Consider the following 27,036-nt stretch of genomic DNA (forward strand, 5'->3'; position numbering starts at 1 on the left):
GCTGGGGTTTTATTGAGCAAGAAACACCTGCAGCGGGCAATCCCGATGACTCAGTGAGTTAAATGCACTGCCCAGCGTATACCTCAGATCTACAGAGCAGGGGGGTCCCAGGCTGGGTCCGCAGTCTGTGCTGAGGTTGCTGGTGTCAGACGGGACAGTTGTAGGGGGCATTACGATTGGGCTCAGTATGCCCTGAGCCACGGGAGACAACATCAGGCAAGGTTCCGGTGCAGATCACTGTCTGCTGGGCAGTGCGAGTGCGTGGACAGCGTCTGGCTGAAGTGCCGTGACCCACAGAGTCGAATAGCTTCCCGACGCTCTCCGTCTACAGTCCACTTGGGTAAAGGTGGCCCAAGAGTGCTGTCAGTTGTAGCACTCGGACCACAGCCCTGGCTCCCATGAGCTAACAGCACAGACCTGGTCTGCGTGGCGAGTGACACCACTGGGAGAACTCAAAAGGACACTTTCAACCAGACGGTGATGCCCTGTTGAACATTACAAGACTTGTGGGTATTTTCCTTCTTACCCGTGTAATCCTGGGGAGACATCGGTTTGAAAATTACTGTTTTAAAAGCCGCGATCCATTCCTTGTGGTCCTGGTCGTTCTCACAGGTAAACAGGAACTCCCTTTCCGGTGTCTCAATTGTTATCCCCAAGTTCCATTTGTTTCCCTTGACCCCGGCAGGCAGCCCGTCTGTCACGTTATATCCATACTCCGAATGCCCAATAAACACCTCCCCTTGTGCATAGGCGTCCTGAAAGAAAGAAAGAATTTTCATTTATACAGCACCTTTCATGACCTCAGGACATCCCAAAGCACTTTACAGCCAATGAAGTACTTTTTAAAGTGTAGTCACTGTTGTAATGTAGGAAACGCGGCAGCCAATTTGCGCACAGCAAGCTCCCATAAACAGCAATGTGATAATGACCAGATAATCTGTTTTAGTGATGTTGATTGAGGGATAAATATTGGCCAGAACTTCCCTGCTTTTCTTCAAAATAGTGCCATGGGATCTTTTACATCCACCTGAGAGAGCAGACGGTGCCTCGGTTTAACGTCTCATCCGAAAGACGGCACCTCCGACAGTGCAGCACTTCCTCAGTATTACACTGGAGTGTCAGTCCCTGGAGCAGGACTTGAAGCCACAACCTTCTGACTCAGAGGCGAGAGTGCTACCCACTGAGCCACGGCTGACACATATTGAAATGTCCCATTGAGCCAGCTCCTCCCAGCAGACCGTGAGCAACTGACGTTCTCACCAACTCTCCTCAGCTCATTTCATCCCCTGGAGAGCGAGGGGATGAATAATCACAGGCAAAAGTTGAGAGAAAAATTGTTCCCTGGGTGCCATTGTGCGAAGCTCTCGGAGATCAATCTGACATTAGCGACTCTGTTCCCTAATACCCTGCGTGCTGTGTTAACCCCTGGGTGTGTTACTGTCCCTGGCAAGCTGGTTCTATCTCTCTGTGCACTCACCAGCGGATCCTTAAAGTACAGTAGTTTGCGGTCCTGAGCATCCAGTGTAAACCATCGCCTTTTAAAAAGTTCCTTTTTCTGAAGGAGAGAGTCACTGTTAGTTTATTTACATATAGTAAAAGATTCAATTTTTGTCCCTTTAGACACTTGTACATTTCACATGTATATTTAATTTTCTATTCCCTCTTTTTACTGCGATATGTATTGTGTTGCATAGAATGATATAGTATTTACAGCACAGAACAGGCCACACGGCCCAACTGGTCCGTGCCAGTGTTTATGCTCCACACGAGCCTTCTTCCACCCTACTTCATCTCAGCCTATCCTTTCTCCCTCATGTACTTATCTAGCTTCTCCTTAAATGCATCTATGCTATTCACCTCAATTGCTTCTTGTTCTTAAAGAAGTTGCTCCTGAATTCCTTATTGGATTTATTAGTGACTATCTTATATTTATGGCCCCTAGTTTTGGACGCCCCCACAAGTGAAAACATCTTCTCTACCCTATCACACCCCTTCATAATTTTAAAGATCCCTATTAGGTCACCCCTCAGCCTTCTGGAGAAAAGAGCCTCCTCATAGTTATAACCTCTCAGTTCTATTATCATTCTAGTAAATCTTTTTGCACCTTCTCCAGTGGCTCTCTATCCTTTTTATAATATGGAGACCAGAATGGTGCACAGTACTCTAAGTATGGTTTAAGCAAGGTCCGATATATGTTTAACAACATCTCTGCTTTCCAATTCTATCCCTCTAGAAATGAACCCCTGTGCTCAGTTTGCTTTTTATATGGCCTTATTAACCTGCATCACTACTTTTAGTGATTTGTAAATCTGCACCCTTATAGATGGATAGAGATAAAGGGAACAAGCATGGTAGCAAATATTCTCCAGAGTCTCCTCTTAAATTGAATGTTATATCCAGAGAGTCTGAAGTAAAAGCAGCCATTGCATTACCACACCAACTTGAGTGTTTTATCATCCTCTGCTCCCCATCTACTGCTCTGGGAAACGAAAGAGCCACTCCCAGCAATGCTCCTGGTAATTTTGTTTGGCCCCTTTAAGGGGCTGCGCGGGCCATTCAAGATACTGTGCTTTTTTCTCAGTGAAAAGCTGGCTGCGCGGGGTCCCTGGAGCGCTGTGCGGCCGCGCGGCTTACAGGGAACGCTGCCGCTCAGTATAGGTGCCTCAGGCCACTCTCCTAACAGTATTCACTCCCTCTCTGTCATCTGATTTTGGGGAAATTCCCATGTTGAGGAAGATATAATTGAAGGTTTGAGCCTTCAGTGCAAGTTTTGTCTATCACACCTAACTATGTAAATTCTGTGTCACGGTTTAAAAGATAGTATTAAAAAAAAGACAATCATTTTCAAAGTACCAAACTTCCCTGGAAAGAGCAATTAAACGCCAATTGACCTCACCTTATATTTATTTAACAGCAATTAGACTTTGTAACCTTAAAGAGACACATCCTCACCCTAGCGGCAAAACAATACATTGTATATTACGTGGTAATGCTCCTGTGGTTTAGAGAGAGTGTCATCCATTTTACCAAGCGCAATCCCATGAGAGATCTATTAATTCTATATTAAACACATCTAATTTATTCTGTAGGTTAGTGCAAAGTGTACGTACCGTGGGACCAGTTTTCTCCATGTATCCCTCCTTTGCATAATTCCTTGTTAATTTTGGTATGAGCTGAGGAAATACATTAACACAAGCATCAGTTCAGCACAGACACACGCGTCTGCACAGACACACGAAACAATCACAAAATATTCAACCTGTCTCACAAGATAATTACATTCGGGCCATCTTGATTCATCTATCCAGAGTGACCCGAATGACTCCCTCTATAAAATCCTTGAGTTGTTAACGCCTGCTATCCTTCCGTCCACCACAGGAGGGTGTCACCTTTAAAAACCAGTACTATAGAAATCCTGCTATTCTAATAAGCTCCGGGGTAACGCCGTCACCTCTCTCAGCTTAAACATAACTACAAAACCATCCCTCTGTGAGGCACTCTCCCAATTGCACAATTTTAAGCATGCAAGACCATATGTGTGAACATAAGAAATAGGAGCAGGAGTCGGCCATTTGGCCCCTCGAGCCTGCTCCGCCATTCAATAAGATCATGGCTGATCATCGACCTCAACTGCACTATCCCCATATCCCTTGATTTCCCCTAAAGTCCAAAAATCTATCAATCTCTGTCTTGAATATACTCAACGACTGAGTCTCCACAGCCCTCTGTGGTAGAGAATTCCAAAGATTCACCACCCTCTGAGTGAAGAAATTTCTCCTCATCTCAGTCCTAAATGGCCGACCCCTTATTCTGAGACTGTGACCCCTGGTTCTAGACTCCCCAGCCAGGGGAAACATCCTCCCTGCATCTACCCTGTCAAGCCCTGTAAAAATTTTGTATGTTTCAATAAGATCACCTCTCATTCTTCTAAACTCTAGAGAATATAGGCCTAGTCTACTTAATCTCTCTTCATAGGACAATCCCCCCATCCCAGGAACCAGTCTGGTGAACCTTCGTTGCACTCCCTCTATGGCAAGTATATCCTTCCTTAGGTAAGGAGACTAAAACTGTACACAATACTCCAGGTGTGGTCTCACCAGGGCCCTATATAATTGCAGTAAGACGTCTTTACTCTTATACTCAAATCCTCTTGTAATAAAGGCCAACACACCATTTGCTTTCCTAATTGCTTGCTGTACCTGCATGTTAACTTTCAATGATTCGTGTACAAGGACGCCCAGGTCCCTCTGAACACCAACATTTCCCAATCTCTCACCATTTAAATAATACTCTGCTTTCTGTTTTTCCTACCAAAGTGGATAACTTCACATTTCTCCACATTATATTAATTCCATTTGCCATGTTCTTGCCCGCTCACTTAGCCTGTCTATATCTCCTTAAAGCCTCTTTGCATCCTCCTCACAACTTACATTCCCACCCAGCTTTGTATCATCAGCAAACTTGGATATATTACATTTGGTCCCCTCAACAACAACAACAACTTGTATTTGTATAGCGCCTTTAACGTAGTAAAACGTCCCAAGGTGCTGCACAGGAGGGTTATAAGCAAAAAACTTGATACCGAGCCACATAAGGATAAATTAGGGCAGTTGACCAAAAGCCTGGTCAAAGAGGTAGGTTTCTCATCCAAATCATTGATATAGATTGTGAATAGCTGAGGCCCAAGCACTGTTCCTTGCGGTACCCCACTAGTTACAGCCTGCCAACCCGAAAATGACCTGTTTATTCCTACTCTCTGTTTTCTGTCCGTTAACCAATCCTCAATCCATGCTAGTATATTACCCCCAATCCCATGAGCCCTAATTTTGTTTAATAACCTCTTGTGTGGCACCTTATCAAATGCCTTCTGAAAATCCAAATACACCACATCCACTGGTTCCCCCTTAACTATTCTGCTAGTTACAACCTCAAAAAACTCTTAACAGATTTGTCAAACACGATTTCCCTTCCATAAATCCGTGTTGACTCTGCCCAATCCTATTATTATTTTCTAAGTGCCCTGTTACCACGTCCTTAATAATAGATTCTAGCATTTTCCCTACTACTGATGTCAGGCGAACTGGTCTGTAGTTCCTGTTTTCTCTCTCCCTCCTTTCTTAAATAGTGGGGTTACATTTGCTACCTTCCAATCCGCGGGAACCGTTCCAGAATCTATGGAATTTTGGAAAATGACAACCAATGCATCCACTATCTCTAAAGCCACCTCTTGCAAAACCCTAGGATGTAGGCCATCAGTTCCAGGGGATTTATCGGCTTTCAGTCCCATTAATTTCTCCAGTACTATTTTTTTACTAATACTAATTTCTTTCAGTTCCTCATTCTCGGTAGACCCTTGGTTCTCCACTATTTCCAGGAAATTTTTTGCGTCTTCTCCGTGAAGACAGACACAAAGTATTTGTTTAATTTCTCTGCCATTTCCTTATTCCCCATTATAATTTCTCCTGTCTCAGCCTGTAAGGGACCCACATTTACTTTTGCTAATCTTTTCCTTTTTACATACCTATAGAAGCTTTTACAGTCTGTTTTTATGTCTCTCGCTAGTTTACTCTTGTATTCTATTTTCCCTTTCTTTATCAATTTCTTGGTCCTCCTTTGCTGAATTCTAAAATCCTCCCAATCCTCAGGCTTACTACGTTTTGGCAATGTTATAAGCCTCTTCCTTTGATCTAATACTATCTTTAACTTGTTAGCCACAGTTGGACCACTTTTCCTGTGGGGTTTTTGTGCCTTAAAGGAATGTATATTTGTTGTAAATTATGTATTAATTCTTTAAATGCTAGCCATTGCTACTCTACCGTCATATCTTTTAATGAAGTTTCCCAATCTACCTCAGCCAACTCACCCCTCATACCGACGTAGTTTGCTTTGTTTAGATTGAAGACCCTAGTTTCGGATTTAACTAAATCACTTCCAAACTCAGTATAAAATTCTATCATATTATGGTCACTCTTCCCTAAAGGCCCCTTTACTACAAGGTTATTAATTGACCCTTTCTCGTTGCACAATACTAGATCTAAGATAGCCTGTTTCCTAGTTGGTTCCTCAACATACTGATCTAGAAAGCTATCTTGCATACATTCCATGAATTCGTCCTCCACACTATTACTGCAAATTTGGTTTGCCCAGTCTATATGTAGATTAAAGTCCCCCATGATTACTGTATTACCCTTGTTACTTGCGCCTCTAATTTCCTGATTTATACTCTGCCCTACATTACAACTACTGTTTGGGGGCCTATAAACAACTCCCACCAATGTTTTCTGCCCCTTGCTGTTTCATAGCTCCACCCAAACTGATTCTACTTCTTGATTTTTGGAGCTAAGATCCTTTCTCCCTACTGTCTTTATCCCATCCTTTATTATCAGGGCTACCCCTCCTTTCCATTTTGCCTACCCCTTCTAAAAGTTAAGTATCCTGGAATATTTAGTTCCCAATCTTGGCCACATTACAACCACGTCTCTGTAATGGCTATTAGATCAAACCTATTAATTTCTATCTGCGCTATTAATTAATCTATTTTGCTGTGAATGCCTCGCGCATTCAGGTATAGTGCCTTTAGCTTTGATTTATTTCTATTTTCCCTGATGTCACCTCAGTCACTGATGCCTTATTACCTTTGTTACTCTCTCTGTCCCTGTCTGACCCACTCTGCTTATTTTTACCCAAAACTACTCTGCTCTAGAGCCTTGACATTTCTCCCGCTGCTTTTAAATTTACTCTTTCCTGAATCCTCCCACCCTCCCTTCTTTAGTTTAAAGCCCTGTCTACTGCCCTAGTTATTTGGTTCGCCAGGACACTGGTCCCAGCCCGGTTTAAGTGGAGCCTGTTCCAACGGAACAGCTCTTTCCCCAGTACTGGTGCCAGTACCCCATGAACCAAAACCCCTTCCTCCCACACCACTCTTTGAGCCACACATTTAAACCTCTAATCTGTTTGTCCCTATGCCAATTTGCGCGTGGCTCAGGTAACAATCCAGAGATTATTACCTTTGAGGTTCTGCTTTTAAATTTGGATCCTAGCTCCTCAAACTCCCTCAACAGAACCTCATTCCTAGTTCTACCTATGTAGTTGGTTCCTACGCGGACCACAGCAACTGGATCCTCCCCCTCCCACTCCAAGTTCTCCTCCAGCCGCAAGGAGAGGTCTTTAACCCTGGCACTGGTCAGGCAACACAACCTTCGGAACTCTCAGTCGCGGCTGCGGAGAACAGTATCGCCCTGACTATACAGTCCCCCTACCACAACTACATTCCCTTTCACTCCCCCCACCCGAATGGCCTCCTGCACCATGGTGTCGTGGTCAGCTTGCTCATCCATCCTGCAGGCTTTTCCCTCATCCACACAGGTAGCAAGAACCTCGTGCCTGTTGGACAAGGGCAAAGGCTGAGGCTCCTCCAGCACTGCACCTGGGGTCCCCTTACCTGCCTGAGTTGCAGTCACACCCTCCTGTCCCTGACCACTAACCAGACCTGTACCACTACCTAACCTAAGGGGTGTGACTGCCTCCTGGATCAAAGTGTCCAGGTAACTCTCCCCATCCCTGATGCCCCGCAATGTCTGCACCTCAGACTCCAGCTCAACAACTCTGAGCTGAAGTTCCTCAAGATGCAGGCACTTACTGCAAACGTGGTTGTCCGGGATCACAATGCTCTCCACAAACTCCCACATGCTGCAGTTGCGGCACACCGCCTGCACCGCCATCCCTATATGACCTTGTTTTATTTAATTAAATTTGTAATAAAGTAACTTAGTTTACAGTGTAGGCTCTTGACTACTTACTTGATCTAGAGTAAGTTATGGGTACTGAAATTAAATATCTACCTGTAACACAAAGCACTACAAGTAGTCTAGGCAAAAAGCAGCAACTCCTTTCCCCTCTTCTCCGAATTCCCAAATAAAACATTCTGTTTAAGTACACTCCGTTTTAATCCCGCTCTGTGCAGACCACTCTGTGTGTATTTATGTGTGGCTGTATTTCTGTGTGTGTCTCTGTGTGTATTAGTGTCTGTGCGCATATTTGTGTGTGTGTGTGTGTATTTGTGTGTGTCACCATTTTCGCTAAGCTGTGCAGTGGTATGGAGGTCCTGCACAGGCTGCTCACTGGCTTTGAAATGGAAGAAACTGCGCAGGCACGAAAATATGAAAGGGTTGCGTAGCCAGTTAAAGGGATCACGCATGAAAAAAATTAAAGGGAACATTGGTGTGTGTGTGTATTTGTATTTGTGTGTATATTTGTTCATGATACATAATACAAATGCAAACTATGAACTCACCTCTGCATCGCTGGCCGTGGGGAAAGCGCCTTTGAGGTACCGGAAACGAGCTGCCCTGATTGCATTGAACCAATCGACGATGTCCTAGAGAACACAGAGTCAGTATCAGGACAGAGAGTCAGTATCAGGACACAGAGAGAGAGAGTCAGTATCAGGACACAGAGAGTCAGTATCAGGACAGAGAGTCAGTATCAGGACAGAGAGAGAGAGAGTCAGTATCAGGACAGAGAGTCAGTATCAGGACAGAGAGAGAGAGTCAGTATCGGGATAGAGAGAGAGAGAGTGTCAGGACAGAGAGAGAGAGAGAAGTCAGTGTCAGGATAGAGAGAGAGAGTCAGTATCGGGATAGAGAGAGAGAGTCAGTATCAGGAGAGAGAGAGAGTCAGTATCAGGATCAGCGACCACGACACCACACAACCCTGCCACAGCAACCTCTGCAAGACATGCCAGATCATCAACACAGATACCATCATCACACGTGAGGACACCACCCACCAGGTACATGGTACATACTCATGTGACTCGGCCAACGTTGTCTACCTCATACGTTGCAGGAAAGGATGCCCCAGAGCATGGTGCATCGGCGAGACCATGCAGACACTGCGACAACGGATGAACGGACACCGCGCAACAATCGCCAGGCAGGAGTGTTCCCTCCCAGTCGGGGAACACTTCAGCAGTCAAGGACATTCAGCCTCCGATCTTCGGGTAAGCATTCTCCAAGGCGGCCTTCGAGACACACGACAACGCAAAATCGTCGAGCAGAAACTGATAGCCAAGTTCCGCACCCATGAGGACGGCCTGAACCGGGATCTTGGGTTCATGTCACGCTACATGTAACCCCACCTGACGTAGGGTCATCCAGACTCGAGTCGTCGTTGGCTTGTTCTCTCTACACAGATGCGGCCGGACCTGCTGTGATTTCCAGCAAAAAAAATGTTTTTTGTCTGTTTTTTTGTTTTTCACACAGACCCCAGCATCTGCAACATTTGACCCCTTGTGACCCCACCTCATTGTTCTTTGATGTAATGTTTTCCTGACTGACCTGTTTGGACACCATTCACACCGTTGATTGCTGTGATTATCTCTCTGCCGAGGTGTGATAAATGGCAGTTAGAAAGATTACCTGTAAACATCTGACACAAACACGCACACATTAAGCTGTGCCTTTATGCATCTCTCCACTTCACCTGACGAAGGAGCAGCGCTCCGAAAGCTTGTGACTTCAAATAAAGCTGTTGGACTATAACCTGGTGTTGTGTGACTTCTTACAGTATCAGGATAGAGAGAGAGAGTCAGTGTCAGGATAGAGAGAGAGAGAGAGAGAGTCAGTGTCAGGACAGAGAGAGAGAGAGAGAGTCAGTGTCAGGACAGAGAGAGAGAGAGAGTCAGTGTCAGGATAGAGAGAGAGAGAGAGTCAGTATCAGGATAGAGAGAGAGAGAGTGAGTCAGTGTCAGGATAGAGAGAGAGAGAGAGTCAGTATCAGGATAGAGAGAGAGAGAGAGAGAGTCAGTATCAGGATAGAGAGAGAGAGAGTCAGTATCAGGATAGAGAGAGAGAGAGTCAGGATAGAGAGAGAGAGAGAGAGTCAGTATCAGGATAGAGAGAGAGAGAGAGAGTCAGTATCAGGATAGAGAGAAAAAGGGAGAGTCAGTATCAGGATAGAGAGAGAGAGAGTCAGTGTCAGGATAGAGAGAGAGAGTCAGTGTCAGGATAGAGAGAGAGAGTCAGTGTCAGGATAGAGAGAGAGAGAGTCAGTATCAGGATAGAGAGAGAGGGAGAGTCAGTATCAGGATAGAGAGAGAGAGAGTCAGTGTCAGGATAGAGAGAGAGAGAGAGTCAGTATCAGGATAGAGAGAGAGAGTCAGTATCAGGATAGAGAGAGAGAGGGGGTCAGTGTCGGGATAGAGAGAGAGAGAGTCAGTATCAGGATAGAGAGAGAGAGAGGGTCAGTTTCAGGATAGAGAGAGAGAGAGGGTCAGTATCAGGATAGAGAGAGAGAGAGAGTCAGTGTCAGGATAGAGAGAGAGAGTCAGTATCAGGATAGAGAGAGAGAGAGTGTCAGTGTCAGGATAGAGAGAGAGAGAGAGTCAGTATCAGGATAGAGAGAGAGAGAGAGAGTCAGTATCAGGATAGAGAGAGAGAGAGGGTCAGTATCAGGATAGAGAGAGAGTCAGTATCAGGATAGAGAGAGAGAGAGTGTCAGTGTCAGGATAGAGAGAGAGAGTCAGTGTCAGGATAGAGAGAGAGAGAGTCAGTATCAGGATAGAGAGAGAGAGTGTCAGGAGAGAGAGAGAGTCAGTATCAGGATAGAGAGAGAGAGAGAGAGAGTGTCAGTGTCAGGATAGAGAAAGAGAGTCAGTGTCAGGATAGAGAGAGAGAGAGTCAGTATCAGGATAGATAGAGAGAGAGTCAGTATCAGGAGAGAGAGAGAGTCAGTATCAGGACAGAGAGAGAGAGAGAGTCAGTATCAGGATAGAGAGAGAGAGAGTCAGTATCAGGAGAGAGAGAGTCAGTATCAGGACAGAGAGAGAGAGAGTCAGTATCAGGATAGAGTCAGTGTCAGGATAGAGAGAGAGAGTGTCAGTGTCAGGAGAGAAAGAGAGTCAGTATCAGGATAGAGTCAGTGTCAGGATAGAGAGAGAGAGTGTCAGTGTCAGGAGAGAAAGAGAGTCAGTATCAGGATAGAGAGAGAGAGAGTCAGTGTCGAGAGAGAGAGAGTCAGTATCAGGATAGAGAGAGAGAGGGAGTCAGTGTCAGGATAGAGAGAGAGAATCAGTATCAGGATAGAGAGAGAGAGAGTATCAGGATAGAGAGAGAGAGAGAGAGTCAGTATCAGGATAGAGAGAGAGAGAGAGTCAGTATCAGGATAGAGAGAGAGAGAGAGAGTCAGTATCAGGATAGAGAGAGAGAGAGTCAGTGTCAGGATAGAGAGAGAGAGTCAGTGTCAGGATAGAGAGAGAGAGAGAGAGTGAATAACCTAAATAATATTTTTGATAATTTGGCATCAATGTCAAACTTGAAAGTTCGCAAGAACAAACCCAAAACAAAAAACTACGAAAAATGGTTTGACTCCGATTGCCAGAACATGAGGAAAAAACTCAGAAAAATATCAAACCAAAAACACAGACAACCAGAAAATGAGGAATTACGCCTTACTTATTGTCAGGCACTAACACAATACAAAAACACACTCAGAACCAAGAAAGAGCAGTATATTAAGAATACACTCATCTCCATTGAGGAATCCATTGATTCCAATTGTTTCTGGGACAACTGGAATACATTACACAAAAAACAACACGACGAATTGGCCATTCAAAACGGAGACACATGGGAAAACCATTTTGAAAAATTATACCAGAAAAACACACTAAGCCCAGAGCAATACCAAATATGCGAAAAACTGGCAAAGCTAGAATTTGCCATAAAAGATAACCAAAACCCGATAGACCCCATAATATCTGAAAAAGAGCTAATTGAAAAACTCAAGGACCTGCAACCAGGAAAAGCTTGCGGTGCAGACGGCATCCTAAGCGAGATGATTAAACACACGGACGATAAAATGAAATTGGCTATACTGAAACTCTTCAACTTGGTTCTGAGTGTCGGTTACTTCCCTGATATCTGGAACAAAGGACTCATAATGCCCATATACAAAAGTGGGGACAAAGTTGACCCAAATAACTATCGAGGCATCTGTGTAAACAGTAACCTGGGGAAGGTTTTCTGTAGTATCATAAACAAAAGACTTATAAACTTCCTTGAGGAGCACAATGTCTTGAGTAAAAGCCAAATTGGATTCCTACCAAACTATAGAACATCAGATCATATCTTCACCCTACAGACCCTAATTGACAAACATGTTCATCAAAACAAAAGCAAAATTTTTGCCTGCTTTATAGATTTCCAGAAGGCTTTCGATTCCATCTGGCACGACGGTCTATTCTTGAAACTTATTGAAAGTGGTGTAGGGGGAAAAACATATGATGTAATTAAATCAATGTATACAAACAATAAATGTGCAGTTAAAATTGGAGACAAACAAACAAAATACTTCCCACAGGGGCGTGGTGTGACGCAGGGCTCGCCCATCTCACCGACACTCTTTAATATTTACATAAATGAGTTGGCAAAACTACTTGAACAATCTACAGCACCCGGCCTCACCCTATATGAATCCAAGGTTAAATTCCTCCTCTATGCAGATGACCTGGTTCTGCTGTCACCAACTAAGGAGGGTCTACAGCAGAACCTGGATCTGCTGGAGTCATTCTGTCAGACCTGGGCCCTGACAATAAACCCCCAAAAAACCAAAGTCCTTGTGTTCCAGCAAAGATCCAGACACCAGGGACCCAGAATAAATTTCACACTAGGAACAACTAAAATTGAACAAACCACTAACTACACATACTTGGGCTTAAAAATCAGCTCTACGGGAAATTTTCATCTGGCTGTGATTGAACTGAAAGAGAAAGCTAGAAGGGCTTTCTATGCCATTAAAAGATCAATCCAAATAGAAATCCCAATTAGCATTTGGCTCAAAATTTTAAAATCAGTAATTGAACCAATTGCACTCTATGGCAGTGAGGTGTGGGGACCGCTAACACAACAAGAATTTGCAAAATGGGACAAACACCCAATTGAGATCCTACATGCAGAATTCTGTAAAAGTATCCTCCGGACTCAAAGGAAAACCGTAAACAATGCATGCAGGGCAGAACTAGGCCAATATCCATTAATAATTACTATCCAAAAAAGAGCCACCAAATTTTGGAAACACCTAAAAATGAGCAACCCCCACTGCTATCATTACGAAGCCTTGAAATGCCAAGCGAGGACCATAAAGAAGAATACCCTCAGTCAACTAGTCCTGGGACTCAGTGAAGCAACCACTAACACTACTAACAATAACCGGCCCCAGGACAGTGACATCGTAGCACAGAGAATTCGACCCAACACAATTGTCACTAAGCAAAAGGAAAAATACCTGTCATATTGGGCAGAAACAACAAAAACCCAAAACAAACTCAATTGCTACTTGGCCCTAAACAGACAATGCAACATGGCTGAATACCTGACCATGGTAAAGGATAGCAAACTGAGAAAAACCTTGACAAGGTACAGACTTAGTGAACATAGCCTGGCGATCGAAAAAGGCAGACACAGACAGACCCGGCTGCCAAGAGAGGACAGGATATGCTCTCACTGCAGTCAGGGAGTGGTGGAGACAGAGATGCACTTCCTCACAGCTTGTGGAAAATATCAGGGCATCAGGGAGAATTTCTACCAAAAATTCACACAAATATGCCCTGAATTCAGAAATTTGAATGACGACCAAAAACTCCTATACCTACTAGGGGAACAGAGAAACTGTGTAACCTTAGCGGCACACTATGTTACAGCTTGCCATAAACAGAGGGACAACCAGTAAACCTAAGAAAAGAGTATATACAAATTATACGAATGTATATTTATACACTCAGGGATATATCTGTTTATACACTGTATGAATAGATCTGCGTTTATGTGTTCAACCATAAATGTTTTTCGATGCTTTGGCAACATAAGATGTACCTTATCATGCCAATAAAGCGATTTGAATTGAAATTGAATTGAGTCAGTGTCAGGATAGAGAGAGAGAGTCAGTATCAGGATAGAGAGAGAGAGAGTCAGTATCAGGATAGAGAGAGAGAGAGTCAGTATCAGGATAGAGAGAGAGAGAGAGAGTCAGTATCAGGATAGAGAGAGAGAGAGAGAGTCAGTATCAGGATAGAGAGAGAGCCAGTTTTGAGGAATTTGCAACATCTATTTGCCTGTGACTATATGGGATGGTCACTCCCTCCGTTACCTTTCCATTTTTGTGATACACAAATATACTCCTGGTGCGGCCATCCTTCAGGTAGGTGATCTGCAGCCCATTGGGATTCCCAATCTTCTCTGGCTCGAACGTAGCATTGAGGTCTGACACTTGAATGACCCCCTTTGGCCCTTTAGCCTGTTTAAGCAGAAAGTCTCTCATTAGTGACACTGAACGACCTGCATTTCTTTACTCCTCCATCTCTTTTCTCTCTGACTTCCAAAGTCCGAGCTCTTCTTGTCCTCGATCCATTCCTCCAAGACATTTCAAATCCTGGTCGGCTGTGCTAATATTGGACAGGAACCAGAAATATCCTGAGGAAATCAGCCCAAGTCTAAAAGGCGCTGAGCAAGGGAGTGAGAGATGGAATGATACCTGGTATTTTTATGTTATCTATATTTTATATATATGTTTGTATAAAATCAAAATAAATTCTAAATCTTTTGCTATTCTATGTTCCTTCCTCTCAGGATTTGTATGTGTGTGTATTTGTGTGTGCATGAGTGTGTATGCATATATTTGAGTGTGTGTATATTTGTATATGTGTGTGTGTAACTGCAGTACCTCACCCAGAAGGACCAGCTCTCAACCTAGAAAGTGTTGACAGTCTATTCGACCACAGTGTCCCTCGCACCCAAGCCCAATCCTGCCCCACACACAGATGCAGCTACCAGTAGGGGGGCACTGGATGGTGATCAGGAGCGCAAACCTTGCCTGATTTTTCCCCCCCGACCCCCCAGAGCACTGAGACCCAGGTGTGACATCATAACTGCAATCAATCCCCGGAGTGTCTGAACCACTGTGACTGAATTACTGCGAGGGACGGGTGGCGCATTTACCCAGTAAGCCACCAGTGGCGCTTTGGTCAGAGGCTCTTACAGACGGGATTGCTGCCCCCCTCCCTCCCCTACCCAACCTTTGCCTTTTCCCACTCTTAAAACGGTGGGATCCAGGAAAGAAATTGGACACAAAACAGATGGAAGTACATTTGCCGCCTGTTATATAGGAGTTGCCAACTGGGTGGAGATATTCCTAGAGGTTTCATCACCAGGCCTCCAGCCGCTCCGCCACCGCTCAATCAGCCTTTCTTCCCCCATCTGTAATATTTTTTATAACTAATAAACAAAAGTGTTCAAAAAAATTGGAAGAAAACAACAATTTTTTAAAAATTCCTCAATGATTTTTCTCCCGGTGTTGCTGGCAGCAGTTGCCCTGGAGATTGATCGTCAATTCCCGGAGACTCCAGGGGAATCCTGGAGGGTTGGCCCTGGCAACTCTACCAATATAGGACATGCCCAATATTCAGTTCTACTGAAGTTAGCAGGCGATCGATGTGATACCGCCCGTATTACACATTCGGCCCAAGTCCCGCTTCAGCCCCTTGGGCCACAACACAGTTTGAGGTCAAAGTTGAGGCGGGGGGGGGGAGGGTAACTTTACAAACTAAAACAAGTGTCGCAACGCTGAGATATAAAATCCGTACCTCCTCCTTCGCGTAGTACAGTATCGTGCCCTCTTTCTCCAAAAGATGGAAATTCCTTTTCTGAAAATTTCCATTGTCCCTTCCCCGTTTCCAGAGATACCCGACCCGGTTACCTTTACAAAGCACAAGGAAACATCCATGAGCGCTTGAAGATGCGGATCCTGACTCGCACCGAGTCCCGTTCACCCATCACCCCTTGGGCTCGCTGACCTACACTGGCTCCCGGTTAAGCAACACCTCGATTCTAAAATTCTCATCCTTGTTTTCAAATCACTCTGTAGCCTCGCCCCTCCCTATCTCTGTAATGCCCCCCCCCCACCCGCCTCCGGACATATCTGTCTTCCTCCAATTCTGGTCTCTTGAGCATCCCAGATTTTAATCGCTCCACCATTGGCGGCCATGCCTTCAGCTGCCTGGGTCCTAAGCTCTGGAATTCCCTCCCTAAACCTCTCCGCCCCTCTACCTCTCTTTCCTCCTTTAAGACAAGCTTTTGGTCATCTGTCCTAATATTTCTTTCTGTGGTTCGGTGTCAAATTTTGTCTGATTTACGCTCCTGTGAAGCACCCTGGGACGTTTTACTATGATAAGGTGCTATATGAATTCAAGTTGTTGTTGCAGGAGAGGCCCCAGCACCTGCCTCCCTACCTGATGTGATGAGATCGTGCTGCTGATTGCCCACCCCGGTGAACTCCTCTCGGTCGTACTTGGCCCGGATCCACTGCTCCTTCAGAACTCTGGAATGGGGAAGAGAGAGGAGCGTAAGGGAGGTCGGGTCTGCTGGGGTTGTAAGAACAACTCCTATCAAGGTGGGATGGTTAAAAGGGGAATCGTCTGCAACCGGTGGCAGTTTCCCAACAGAGTCAAAGTGCGGCGTGTCACCCCAACAGCTCAAGTCAAGAAGTGCATTGCCCAAAGGGAAGCGTGGCCGCCATGCAGCCCAAGGTGGTCCCGGCTTTGAACCTCAGTCTGGATTGAGTTTGCTGATGTCAGCCAGAGCAATATGGGTTCAGTGGCCCTCCCCCCGAGCTGGGTCAAAGTCCCCAATCCCGACCGCTATTGGTGACCACCCCCCACCCCCCCTTCAATAATTTCTATGTATGGAAGTTGGGTGAGAATTGGATTGGGTGGTTCCTTCCATGGTCGAGCAGCCTGCATGCTGTGTGAGGCACAGTCGTGAACAACGATCACCTGGGAGAGCCATCGCTGCCTGGAGAGGTTCCAGGGTGGGGTGGGGATAGGTGGGGAAGGGAATAAACGAAATGCACAGTGCACACTCGTGAAAACGCTACGCAGTCAACGCTTCTCCTGCGCACGATGCCTTGAAACAAAAACGGCACCAAGTTCTCGCATCTCTCTCTTGCCCCAGAACAGTGAGAGGGTCTTTCCCAGCAGCCAGTGTTGGACTGGACAGTTTTCCTTTAACTTGGGCCTGTCTCCACCCTCCCCCTCGAGCTCCCCCTTGAACCCTGAAGCCAGCTGTGTGAGTCGACAATTTGCCTCCTCCACACCACTCCCCCGCCGGCAGACAGCGATCTTGTTTGTACATAAACTCGATCCTGTCCCTCGCCAACATCCACCCACACACACACACATTCCAGCAGGGATCACTAGATTAGGATTAATCGAGGAGCTGGGATCGTGGCTGAGTTTTTCCCCGCCCTAGCTCATGGGGCACTGAGGACTGAGGAAAACTTTAGTTCTCGTACAGCCTTGGCTGACTTCGACAAACCAGGATCAAAACTGGGATGTTCAGAGTTTGTATCACATTGGGCGGCGTACACACCCACTGAGTTCTATACTCTGCAGCCATATTCTGGCGATCAAAGTGGGTACGGTAGTGTAGTGTTTATGCTACTGGACTAATAATCCAGAGGTCTGGACTAATGATCTGAGAACATGAGTTCAGATCCCACCACGGGCAGTTTCGGAATCGGAATCAAGATCAAAATAAATCTGGAAATAAAAAGCTGGTCATCAGTAAAAGTGACCATCGGATTGTTGTAAAAACCCAACTGGTTCACTAATGTCCTTTCAGGAAGGAAGCCTGCCGTCCTCGCCCGGTCTGGGCCTATAGGTGACTCCAGTCCCACACCAACGTGATTTGACTCCTGACTGTCCTCTGAAGTGGCCGAGCGAGCCACTCAGTTGTGACACGAACTAGGCAATGGCAATAAATGCCGGTCTTGCCCAGATCCCGAGAATGAATAATAATAAAAAATATATAATTCTTCAAAATACTTTTTTTTTTAAATGAGGGTGCAAGAGCTTCACATCGCGGGATCCGTCATCGTGCCCAGCTGCGTTTTACAAACCCGCCAAAACGTCCGGCAAGTTCCGCGAGACAAGACGACAAGACATCATCTAGCGGAACTAAAGGGTGGATAGAGAGAAACTATTTCCTCTGGTGGGGGTGAGCCCAGACCAAGGGGGCACAACCTTAAAATTAGAGCCAGGCCGTTCAGGGGTGATGTCAGGAAGCACTTCTTCACACAAAGGGGGGTGGAAATCTGGAACTCTCTCCCCCAAAAAAGCTGTTCAGGCTGTGGGGGGAGGGAGGTCAATTGAAAATTTCAAAACAGAGATTGATAGATTTTTGTTAGGCAAGGGTTACAGGACCAAGGCGGGTGGATGGAGTTAAGATACAGATCAGCCATGATCTCATTGAATGGCGGAACAGGCTCGAGAGGCCGAACAGCCTCCTAACTGCGCGGTGCAGAGTGACGCACGGTGCCAGTGATTTCCCCTCTGAGCGCCGGTTCTGATCACGGTAAAAGCGGCTTCTCCTTACACGCAGTCGGCAGCCCGTGGTTTGTAGTAGAAAGGAGGAACATTCGCTTCGTAGTGTTTCTTAGCCGCCTGGTTTCCCTCTTTCCTCATTTGCTGCACACAGAAAACGAGAACAGGTGTTTAGTTCATGTCGGGCGCACAACATGAAATGTACTCGTTTTCATCATTTGTCGACAAATCGAGCGTCAGTCGAAGCCTTAAACTTCAACCTATTTCCCGGTAATTCATCACGGAACAAGAGGTTAATACATTGTCTATTATTATGAATTGTTTTCCCTTCTCCCCCACCCCCTTCCCAAAGGCGCTGACTCAATGCTGGGGTACAGACCCACGAGTACCATCCACCTTGTCCAAGTGCCCACTCTCCGTGAGTTAGCCTGGACATTGAGCGCTGTAGACAGGACATCACACACCCAATCCAATCCCTTCCTCAAGCAATGCACACACATGGGTAGCCTTCAGTCGGAGTCACTGGGTAGTGATCAGGAGCTGATTCTCTCCCTCCATCGCCCGGGGCCTCTGAGAATTGTAACAGCCCCACCCACAGCTGTTGCCCTGACTGCGTTCTCATTTACTCGGCACAGACCCGAACCCTTCCACGTCTGCAGGGCTCAGCATTTACTGCTTAATGGGTCGATTGTACATATCAATGATCATGGCGGTGAGAGGGTTGCTAATCTGACACAAGGCTTCGCTGATGAGGAGCAGGAGTCGGCCATACGGCCCCTCGAGCCTGCTCTGCCATTCAATAAGATTGTGGCTGATCTTCCACCTCAACTCCACTTTCCCGCACTGTCCCAATATCCCTCGATTCTCTTAGTATCCAAAAATCTATCGATCCCTGTCTTGCATATACTCAACGACTGAGTATCCCACAGCCCTCTGGGGTAGAGAATTCCAAAGATTCACAACCCTCTGAGTGAAGAAATTTTATTATTCTTATCCTGAGACTATGCCCCCAAGTTCTAGCCTCCCCAGCCAGGGGGAAATCCTCTCAGCATCTACCCTGTTGAGCCCCTTAAGAATTTTATATGTTTCAATGAGATCACCTCTCATTCTTCTAAACTCCAGGGCATATAGGCCTAGTCTACTCGATCTCTCGTCATAGGACAATCCAGTGATGCCCACATCCTGTGACTGAATTAAATAAAAAACCTTCCGAAGCACTCCGATTGTGGACAAGCTGTAACATTCCTAATCTGAGTCCAACCCGGTGCAAACTGCAGTCTGACATTGGCCAAGGATGCACCGTTAAATATTATAATATAGGCGTCCCCCGTACCTCAACTAAATAATCGTCCCAGAAATCCAGCCGGATAGACTTGACTCTGCTAATTCCCGGCATGTTGCGGTGAATCCCGGAACAGTTCAGGCAGATGAACACTCTGAGTGTGTAGGAGGCCCAGTCAGGATCTGAGGGGGACAGGAATTGGAAAACGCTTGTTAATCACTGATCAACTGCAGTCTTTTCCTTGTGGCCTTATTAGAATCGCAAGATTATTTAACAACAGCAACCGCTTGCATTTATAGAGCACCTTTAACCTAGTAAAACGCCCCAAGCACGTCTCAGGAGCGACTATCAGACAGAAATTTGACACTGAGCCACATTCGGAGATATTAGGACAGGTGACCAAAAGCTTGGTCAAAGAGGAAGGTTTTAAGGAGCATCTTAAAGGAGGAGAGAGAGGCGGAGAGGTTTAGGGAGGGAATTCCAGAGCTTGGGGCCCAGGCGGCTGAAGGCACGGCCACCAATGGTGGAGCGATTAAAATCAGGGATGTGCAAGAGGCCAGAAATGGAGGAGCGCAAAGATCTCAGGGTTGCAGGGCTGGAGGAGGTTACAGAGATAGGGAGGGGGCGAGGCCATGGAGGGATCTGAACATAAGAATGAGAATTTTAAATTCGAGGTGTTGCCGGACCGGGAGCCAATGTAGGTCAGTGAGCACAGGGGTGATCACGGGTGAATGGGACTCGGTGCGAGTTAGGATTCGGGCAGCAAGGTGGGAGATCGGCCAGGAGAACACTGGAATAGTCAAGTCTAGAGGTAACAAAGGCATGGATGAGGGTTTCAGCAGCGGATGAGCTGAGGCAAGGGCGAAGTCGGACGATGTTACGGAGGTGGAAATAGGCGGTCTTGGTGATGGAGAGGATATGGGGTCGGAAGCTCAGCTCGTAACTGCGAACCATTACTCTGTGCACCAGCTACAGGAACGAATCACATGTCCCTACCCGATCCTTCTCTCTGCAACAAGCAGATTGAATATAGACTCTTATTCGACTGAGGATCAGGTTTCAAACCGGCGAGTGGTTTTATTTACATATGACTGATGAATCAACAGTAAACAACACAACACAGTGAAACGAACGTTACTTTCTTTGATCATAAAATAATAAAGATGCCACTCGCTTTCTCGCTAAACATAGACTTTAAAATATAGATCCACCTCATACCCTCTAGACCAGCCTACCATTTGAAATCAGGCTGAGTAACCACTGGCTGGCTCCAACACTGAGCCCTTAGGCTGCTGGCTGCACATCTGGAAACGCTGACTCTCGGTGGCCTTCTGACTCTACAGGCTTCCCATAGGAAGACAATATGGTTTCCATTGGGATTGTATGGAGACAAAAGGCAATCAATAAACACAGCTTTCTCAATTACCCCGTGGCTCAGTGGGCAGCGCTCTCGCCTCTGAGTCAGAAGGTTGTGGGTTGGTTCAAATCCCACTCCAGAGACTTGAACACAAAAATCCAGGCGGACACTCCAGTGCAGTGCTGAGGGAGCGCCGCACTGTCAGAGGTGCCGTCTTTCGGATGAGACATTAAATAGAGGCTCGTCTGCTCTCTCAGCTGGACGTAAAAGATCCATTGGCACTATTTGAAGAAGAGTAGGAGAGTTTTTCCTGGTGTCCTGGCCAATATTTATCCCTCAACCAACATCACTAAAACAGATTATCTGGTCATTATCACATGCTGTTTGTGGGACCTTGCTGTGTCCAAATTGGCTGCATTACAACAGTGACTACACTACATAAAAAATAGGAGCAGGAGTCGGCCATTCGGCCCTTCAAGCCTACTCCGCCATTCAATAAGGTCAAGGCTAATCTTCTACCTCAACTCCACCTTCCCGCACTATCCCCATATCTATCGATCTTTGTCTTGAATATACTCATCGACTGAGTACCCACAGCTCTCTGGGGTAGAGAATTCCAAAGATTCACATCCCTTTGAGTGAAGAAGTTTCTCCTCATCTCAGTCCTAAATGACCAACCATTTATTCTGAGACTGTGACCCCGGGTTCTGGCCTCCCCAGCCAGGGGAAACATCCTCCCTGCAACTCCCCGTCAAGCCCCTTAAGAATGTTTTATGTTTCAATGAGATCACCTCTCATTCTTCTAAATTCTAGAGAATATAGGCCTAGTCTACTCAATCTCTCCTCATAGGACAATCCCCCCATCCCAGGAACCAGTCTGGTGAACCTTCGTTGCACTCCCTCTATGGCAAGTATATCCTTCCTTAGGTAAGGAGACCAAAATTGTACACAATACTCCAGGTGTGGTCTCACCAGGGCCCTATATAATTGTAGCAAGACTTCCTTACTCTTATACTCCAACCCCTTGTAATAAAGCTAACATACCATTTGCCTTCCTAATTGCTTGCTGTACCTGCATGCTAACTTTCTATGATTCGTGTACAAGGACACCCAAATCCCTCTGAATATTAACATTTCCAGTCTCGCACCATTTAAAAAATATTCTGCTTTTCTATTTTTTCTACCAAAGTGGATAATTTCACACTTCCCCACATTATACTCCATCTGCCACCTTGCCCATTCACTTAACCGGTCTACATCTCTTTGCAGCCTCTTTGCAACCTCCTCACAGCTCACTTTCTCACCTAACTTTGTATCATCAGCAAACTTGGACACATTACTATCAGTCGCCTCATCTAAGTCACTGATACAGATTGTAAATAGCTGAGGCCCAAGCACTGATCCTTGTGGTATCCCACTAGTTACAGCCTGCCAACCCGAAAATGTCCCGTTTATTATTACTCTCTGTTTTCTATCCGTTAACCAATCCTCAATCCATGCTAGTATATTACCCCCAATCCCATGAGCCCTAATCTTGTGTAACAACCTCTTGTGTGGCACCTTATCGAATGGAAGAAGTCACACAACGCCAGGTTATAGTCCAACAGCTTTATTTGAAATCACAAGCTTTCGGAGCGCTGCTCCTTCGTCAGGTGAAGTGGAGAAATGCATAAAGACACAGCTTATATAGTCAGAGAATAATGTCAGATGTTTACAGGTAATCTTTCCAACTGCCATTTATCATACCTCGGCAGAGAGATAATCACAGCAGTCAAAGGTGTGAATGGTGTCCAAACAGGTCAGTCAGGAAAACATTACATCAAAGAACAATGCGGTGGGGTCACAAGGGGTCAAATGTTGCAGATGCTGGGGTCTGTATGAAAAACAAAAAAACAGACAAAAAACATTTTTTTTTGCTGGAAATCACAGCAGGTCTGGCCGCATCTGTGTAGAGAGAACAAGCCAACGACGACTCGAGTCTGGATGACCCTGCGTCAGGTGGGATTACATGTAGCGTGACATGAACCCAAGATCCCGGTTGAGGCCATCCTCATGGGTGCGGAACTTGGCTATCAGTTTCTGCTCGACGATTTTGCGTTGTCGTGTGTCTTGAAGGCCGCCTTGGAGAATGCTTACCCAAAGATCGGAGGCTGAATGCCCTTGACTGCTGAAGTGTTCCCCGGCGAGACCATGCAGGCACTGCGACAACGGATGAACGGACACCGCGCAACAATCGCCAGGCAAGAGTGTTCCCTTCCAGTCGGGGAACTCTTCAGCAGTCAAGGGCATTCAGCCTCCGATCTTCGGCTAAGCATTCTCCAAGGCAGCCTTCGAGACACACGACAACGCAAAATCGTCGAGCAGAAACTGATAGCCAAGTTCCGCACCCATGAGGACGGCCTCAACCGGGATCTTGGGTTCATGTCACGCTACATGTAATCCCACCTGATGTAGGGTCATCCAGACTCGAGTCGTCGTTGGCTTGTTCTCTCTACACAGATGCGGCCAGACCTGCTGTGATTTCCAGCAAAAAAAAATGTTTTTTGTCTGTTTTTTTGTTTTTCATACAGACCCCAGCACCTGCAACATTTGACCCCTTGTGACCCCACCGCATTGTTCTTTGATGTAATGTTTTCCTGACTGACCTGTTTGGACACCATTCACACCTTTGACTGCTGTGATTATCTCTCTGCCGAGATGTGATAAATGGCAGTTAGAAAGATTACCTGTAAACATCTGACATTATTCTCTGACTATATAAGCTGTGTCTTTATGCATTTCTCCACTTCACCTGATGAAGGAGCAGCGCTCTGAAAGCTTGTGATTTCAAATAAAGCTGTTGGACTATAACCTGGTGTTGTGTGACTTCTTACATTTGTCCACCCCAGTCCAACACCGGCATCTCCACACCATAATCATATTGTGATTTTCCAAGTGCCCTGTTACCACGTCCTTAATAATAGATCCTAGCATTTTTCCTGCTACTGATGTCAGGCTAACTGGCCTGTAGTTCTCTCTCCCTCATTTCTAGAACTGCCCAATCAACTCCCTTTAATCATCTTAAACACCTCAGCTAGATCACCCCTTAATCTTTGACACTTGAGGGAATACAAGCCCAGTCTGTGCAACCTGTCCTAATTTAACCCTTTCAGCAAGGGACGTGTATTGCAAGAGTAGCACCTTCAGGAGAGGTGATACTGGAAACATTTGTCATTTAATCGATTTTGCTATGTCAGTCTCAAACCTAAAGAGAGAAAATAGATATATTTCAATGACAGCTGTCAATACCCCCCAATACGTCAGTCTGACCCGGCAATGTGGACTGAGCCAGGCTTTGCGATGTTGGTGCTGCTTTCACTCACTTGTGACGTGGACAGACTGACTTCTGCTATTCCGCTGTGGTTTTTCTACAACGTTACAGTCTCTGAATTGCTTTCACCTCCTATTAATAGTTAAAGCAGAAGATATATCGAAGTGGTCATAGTTTTCTTCTGAGCATCCCCCCCCCACCCCAGCGCCCTTTTCACAGAAAAACAAATACTGCTCACCAGAACTTTCTTGCAGGATCTTGTTAAAGTGTAGGTGTTATTCTAGATGTAGAGGGGGACCTCCCTCTGCAGGTAGATGGAGTTAAGATACAGATCAGCCACGATCTAATTGAATGGCGAAACAGTCTCGAGGGGCTGAATGGCCGCCTCCTCTTCCGATATCCCCATCCTGCTCAGCTGTTCTGTGACATCCCGTGGGAGATGTCCCTGTATCTCCAGGAACACTTCCAGACTCGGACTTCAAGGAGAAACTGCGGAATCGCAGGTTTCCAGTAAACCACAGCGTAGGCTGGAGAGGCAGCGTACGATGTTATTTAGTCTATAAACTCGGGGGGCGGTTATGTTCAACAGAAGCTACCACCTTAAAGTTAAGAAGTCACACAACACCAGGTTATAGTTACAGTACTGATGGAGCACTGCACTATCGGGGGGCAGTACTGAGGGAGCGTTGCACTGTCGGAGGGGCAGTACTGAGGGAGCGCTGCACTGTCGGAGGGGCAGTACTGAGGGAGCGCTGCACTGTCGGAGGGGCAGTACTGAGGGAGCACTGCACTATCGGGGGGCAGTACTGAGGGAGCGTTGCACTGTCGGAGGGGCAGTACTGAGGGAGTGCCGCAGTGTCGGAGGGGCAGTACTGAGGGAGTGCCGCACTGTCGGAGGGGCAGTACTGAGGGAGCGCTGCACTGTCGGAGGGGCAGTACTGCGGGAGCGCTGCACTGTCGGAGGGGCAGTACTGAGGGAGCACTGCACTATCGGGGGGCAGTACTGAGGGAGCGTTGCACTGTCGGAGGGGCAGTACTGAGGGAGTGCCGCAGTGTCGGAGGGGCAGTACTGAGGGAGTGCCGCACTGTCGGAGGGGCAGTACTGAGGGAGCGCTGCACTGTCGGAGGGGCAGTACTGAGGGAGCGTTGCACTGTCGGAGGGGCAGTACTGAGGGAGCGCTGCACTGTCGGAGGGGCAGTACTGAGGGAGTGCCGCAGTGTCGGAGGGGCAGTACTGAGGGAGTGCCGCACTGTCGGAGGGGCAGTACTGAGGGAGCGCTGCACTGTCGGAGGGGCAGTACTGAGGGAGCGTTGCACTGTCGGAGGGGCAGTACTGAGGGAGCGCTGCACTGTCGGGGGGCAGTACTAAGGGAGTGCTGCACTGTTGGAGGGGCAGTACTGAGGGAGAGCTGCACTGAGGGAGCGCTGCACTGTCGGAGGGGCAGTACTGAGGGAGCGCTGCAATGTCGGAGGGGCAGTACTGAGGGAGCGCTGCACTGTCAGGGGGCAGTACTAAGGGAGTGCTGCACTGTCGGAGGGGCAGTACTGAGGGAGCGCTGCAATGTCGGAGGGGCAGTACTGAGGGAGCACTGCACTGTCGGAGGGGCAGTACTGAGGGAGTGCTGCACTGCCGGAGGGGCAGTACTGAGGGAGCGCTGCACTGTTGGAGGTGCTGTCTTTTGGATGAGACGTTAAATCGAGGCCCCGTCTACCCTCTCAGTTGAATGTGAAAGATCCCGCGGCACTATTTTGAAGAAGAGCAGGGGAGTTCTCCCTGGTGTCCTGGGCCAATATTTATCCCTCAACCAACATCACTAAAAACAGATTATCTGGTCATTATCACATTGCTGTTTGTGGGAGCTTGCTGTGTTCAATTTGGCTGCCGTGTTTCCTACATTACAACAGTGACTACACCTCAAAAAGTACTTCATTGGCTGTAAAGCGCTTTGGGACGTCCTGAGGTTGTGAAAGGCACTATATAAATGCTAGTTCTTTTTCTTTAGCAGGTCGGACAGTATCTGTGGGGACAGTTGGTGTTCTGGGCTGGTACTGAAGAAGGGTTTGAGCCTGAGCTGTTGACTGTTTTGCCCACAGGGGCTGTCTGACCTGCAGGGTGTGAGCTGTGAGTAAGCTGAGTGAAGCTGTCGTGTGTTTTTAGGAAGTTGAGCACCTTGGACAACAAACCTGAAATTTCACTTCCCTTTAACTCGGAGTAGGCTCTGCTTGGCACACATGTTGCTGAGTTGCATTAACTTCTCCGGAATATGGGAAAGACTTGTTCCAGCTCTCCCCAAACAGGGTGTGATCTTACCAAACCCACATCTCTCTGCTCATACACAGTGTATCCCCCATCCCTCCCAGTGTTCCTCTTTCTCCTGACTGACACTGGGATACAGATCCCCGAGTGCCAGTGAGCCTAGACAGTGAGCGTCAGCAGGCTATTCGACCACTGGGGGAAGCACAGACGAGCCCGATCCCATCCCTCACCTAGGAACAGGAGGAGGCCATTCAGCCCCTCGAGCCTGTTCCGCCATTCAATTAGATCATGGCTGATCTGTATCTGAACTCCATCTACCCGCCTTGGATCCGTATCCCTTAATACCCTTGCCTAACGAAAATCTATCCTTCTCAGTTTTGACATTTTCAATTGACCCCCAGCCTTTTGGGGGAGCGAGTTCCAGATTTCCACTCCACTTTGTGTGAAGAAGTGCTTC

General features: G+C 46.7%; 1 protein-coding gene across 1 annotated transcript in view; it reads right to left on the minus strand.

Moving 5' to 3' along the window:
- adap2 (ArfGAP with dual PH domains 2) overlaps positions 1 to 27,036 on the minus strand; it is a 39,949-nt gene that overhangs the window by 1,365 nt on the left and 11,548 nt on the right. Inside the window, exons 2-10 of the mRNA XM_085963973.1 lie at positions 19,707 to 19,837; positions 18,426 to 18,517; positions 16,283 to 16,371; positions 15,638 to 15,750; positions 14,146 to 14,292; positions 8,294 to 8,377; positions 3,111 to 3,173; positions 1,478 to 1,555; positions 527 to 755 (exon numbers count right to left, since the gene is read on the minus strand). Of these exons, the coding sequence (XP_085820099.1) occupies positions 527 to 755; positions 1,478 to 1,555; positions 3,111 to 3,173; positions 8,294 to 8,377; positions 14,146 to 14,292; positions 15,638 to 15,750; positions 16,283 to 16,371; positions 18,426 to 18,517; positions 19,707 to 19,837 (1,026 nt within the window). The remainder of the gene's footprint in view (positions 1 to 526; positions 756 to 1,477; positions 1,556 to 3,110; positions 3,174 to 8,293; positions 8,378 to 14,145; positions 14,293 to 15,637; positions 15,751 to 16,282; positions 16,372 to 18,425; positions 18,518 to 19,706; positions 19,838 to 27,036) is intronic.

Source organism: Somniosus microcephalus, chromosome 21, assembly GCF_052327205.1.
Source record: "Somniosus microcephalus isolate GS21.2 chromosome 21, FLI_Smic_1.0, whole genome shotgun sequence".
In the NCBI taxonomy this organism is placed as follows: Eukaryota; Metazoa; Chordata; class Chondrichthyes; order Squaliformes; family Somniosidae; genus Somniosus; species Somniosus microcephalus.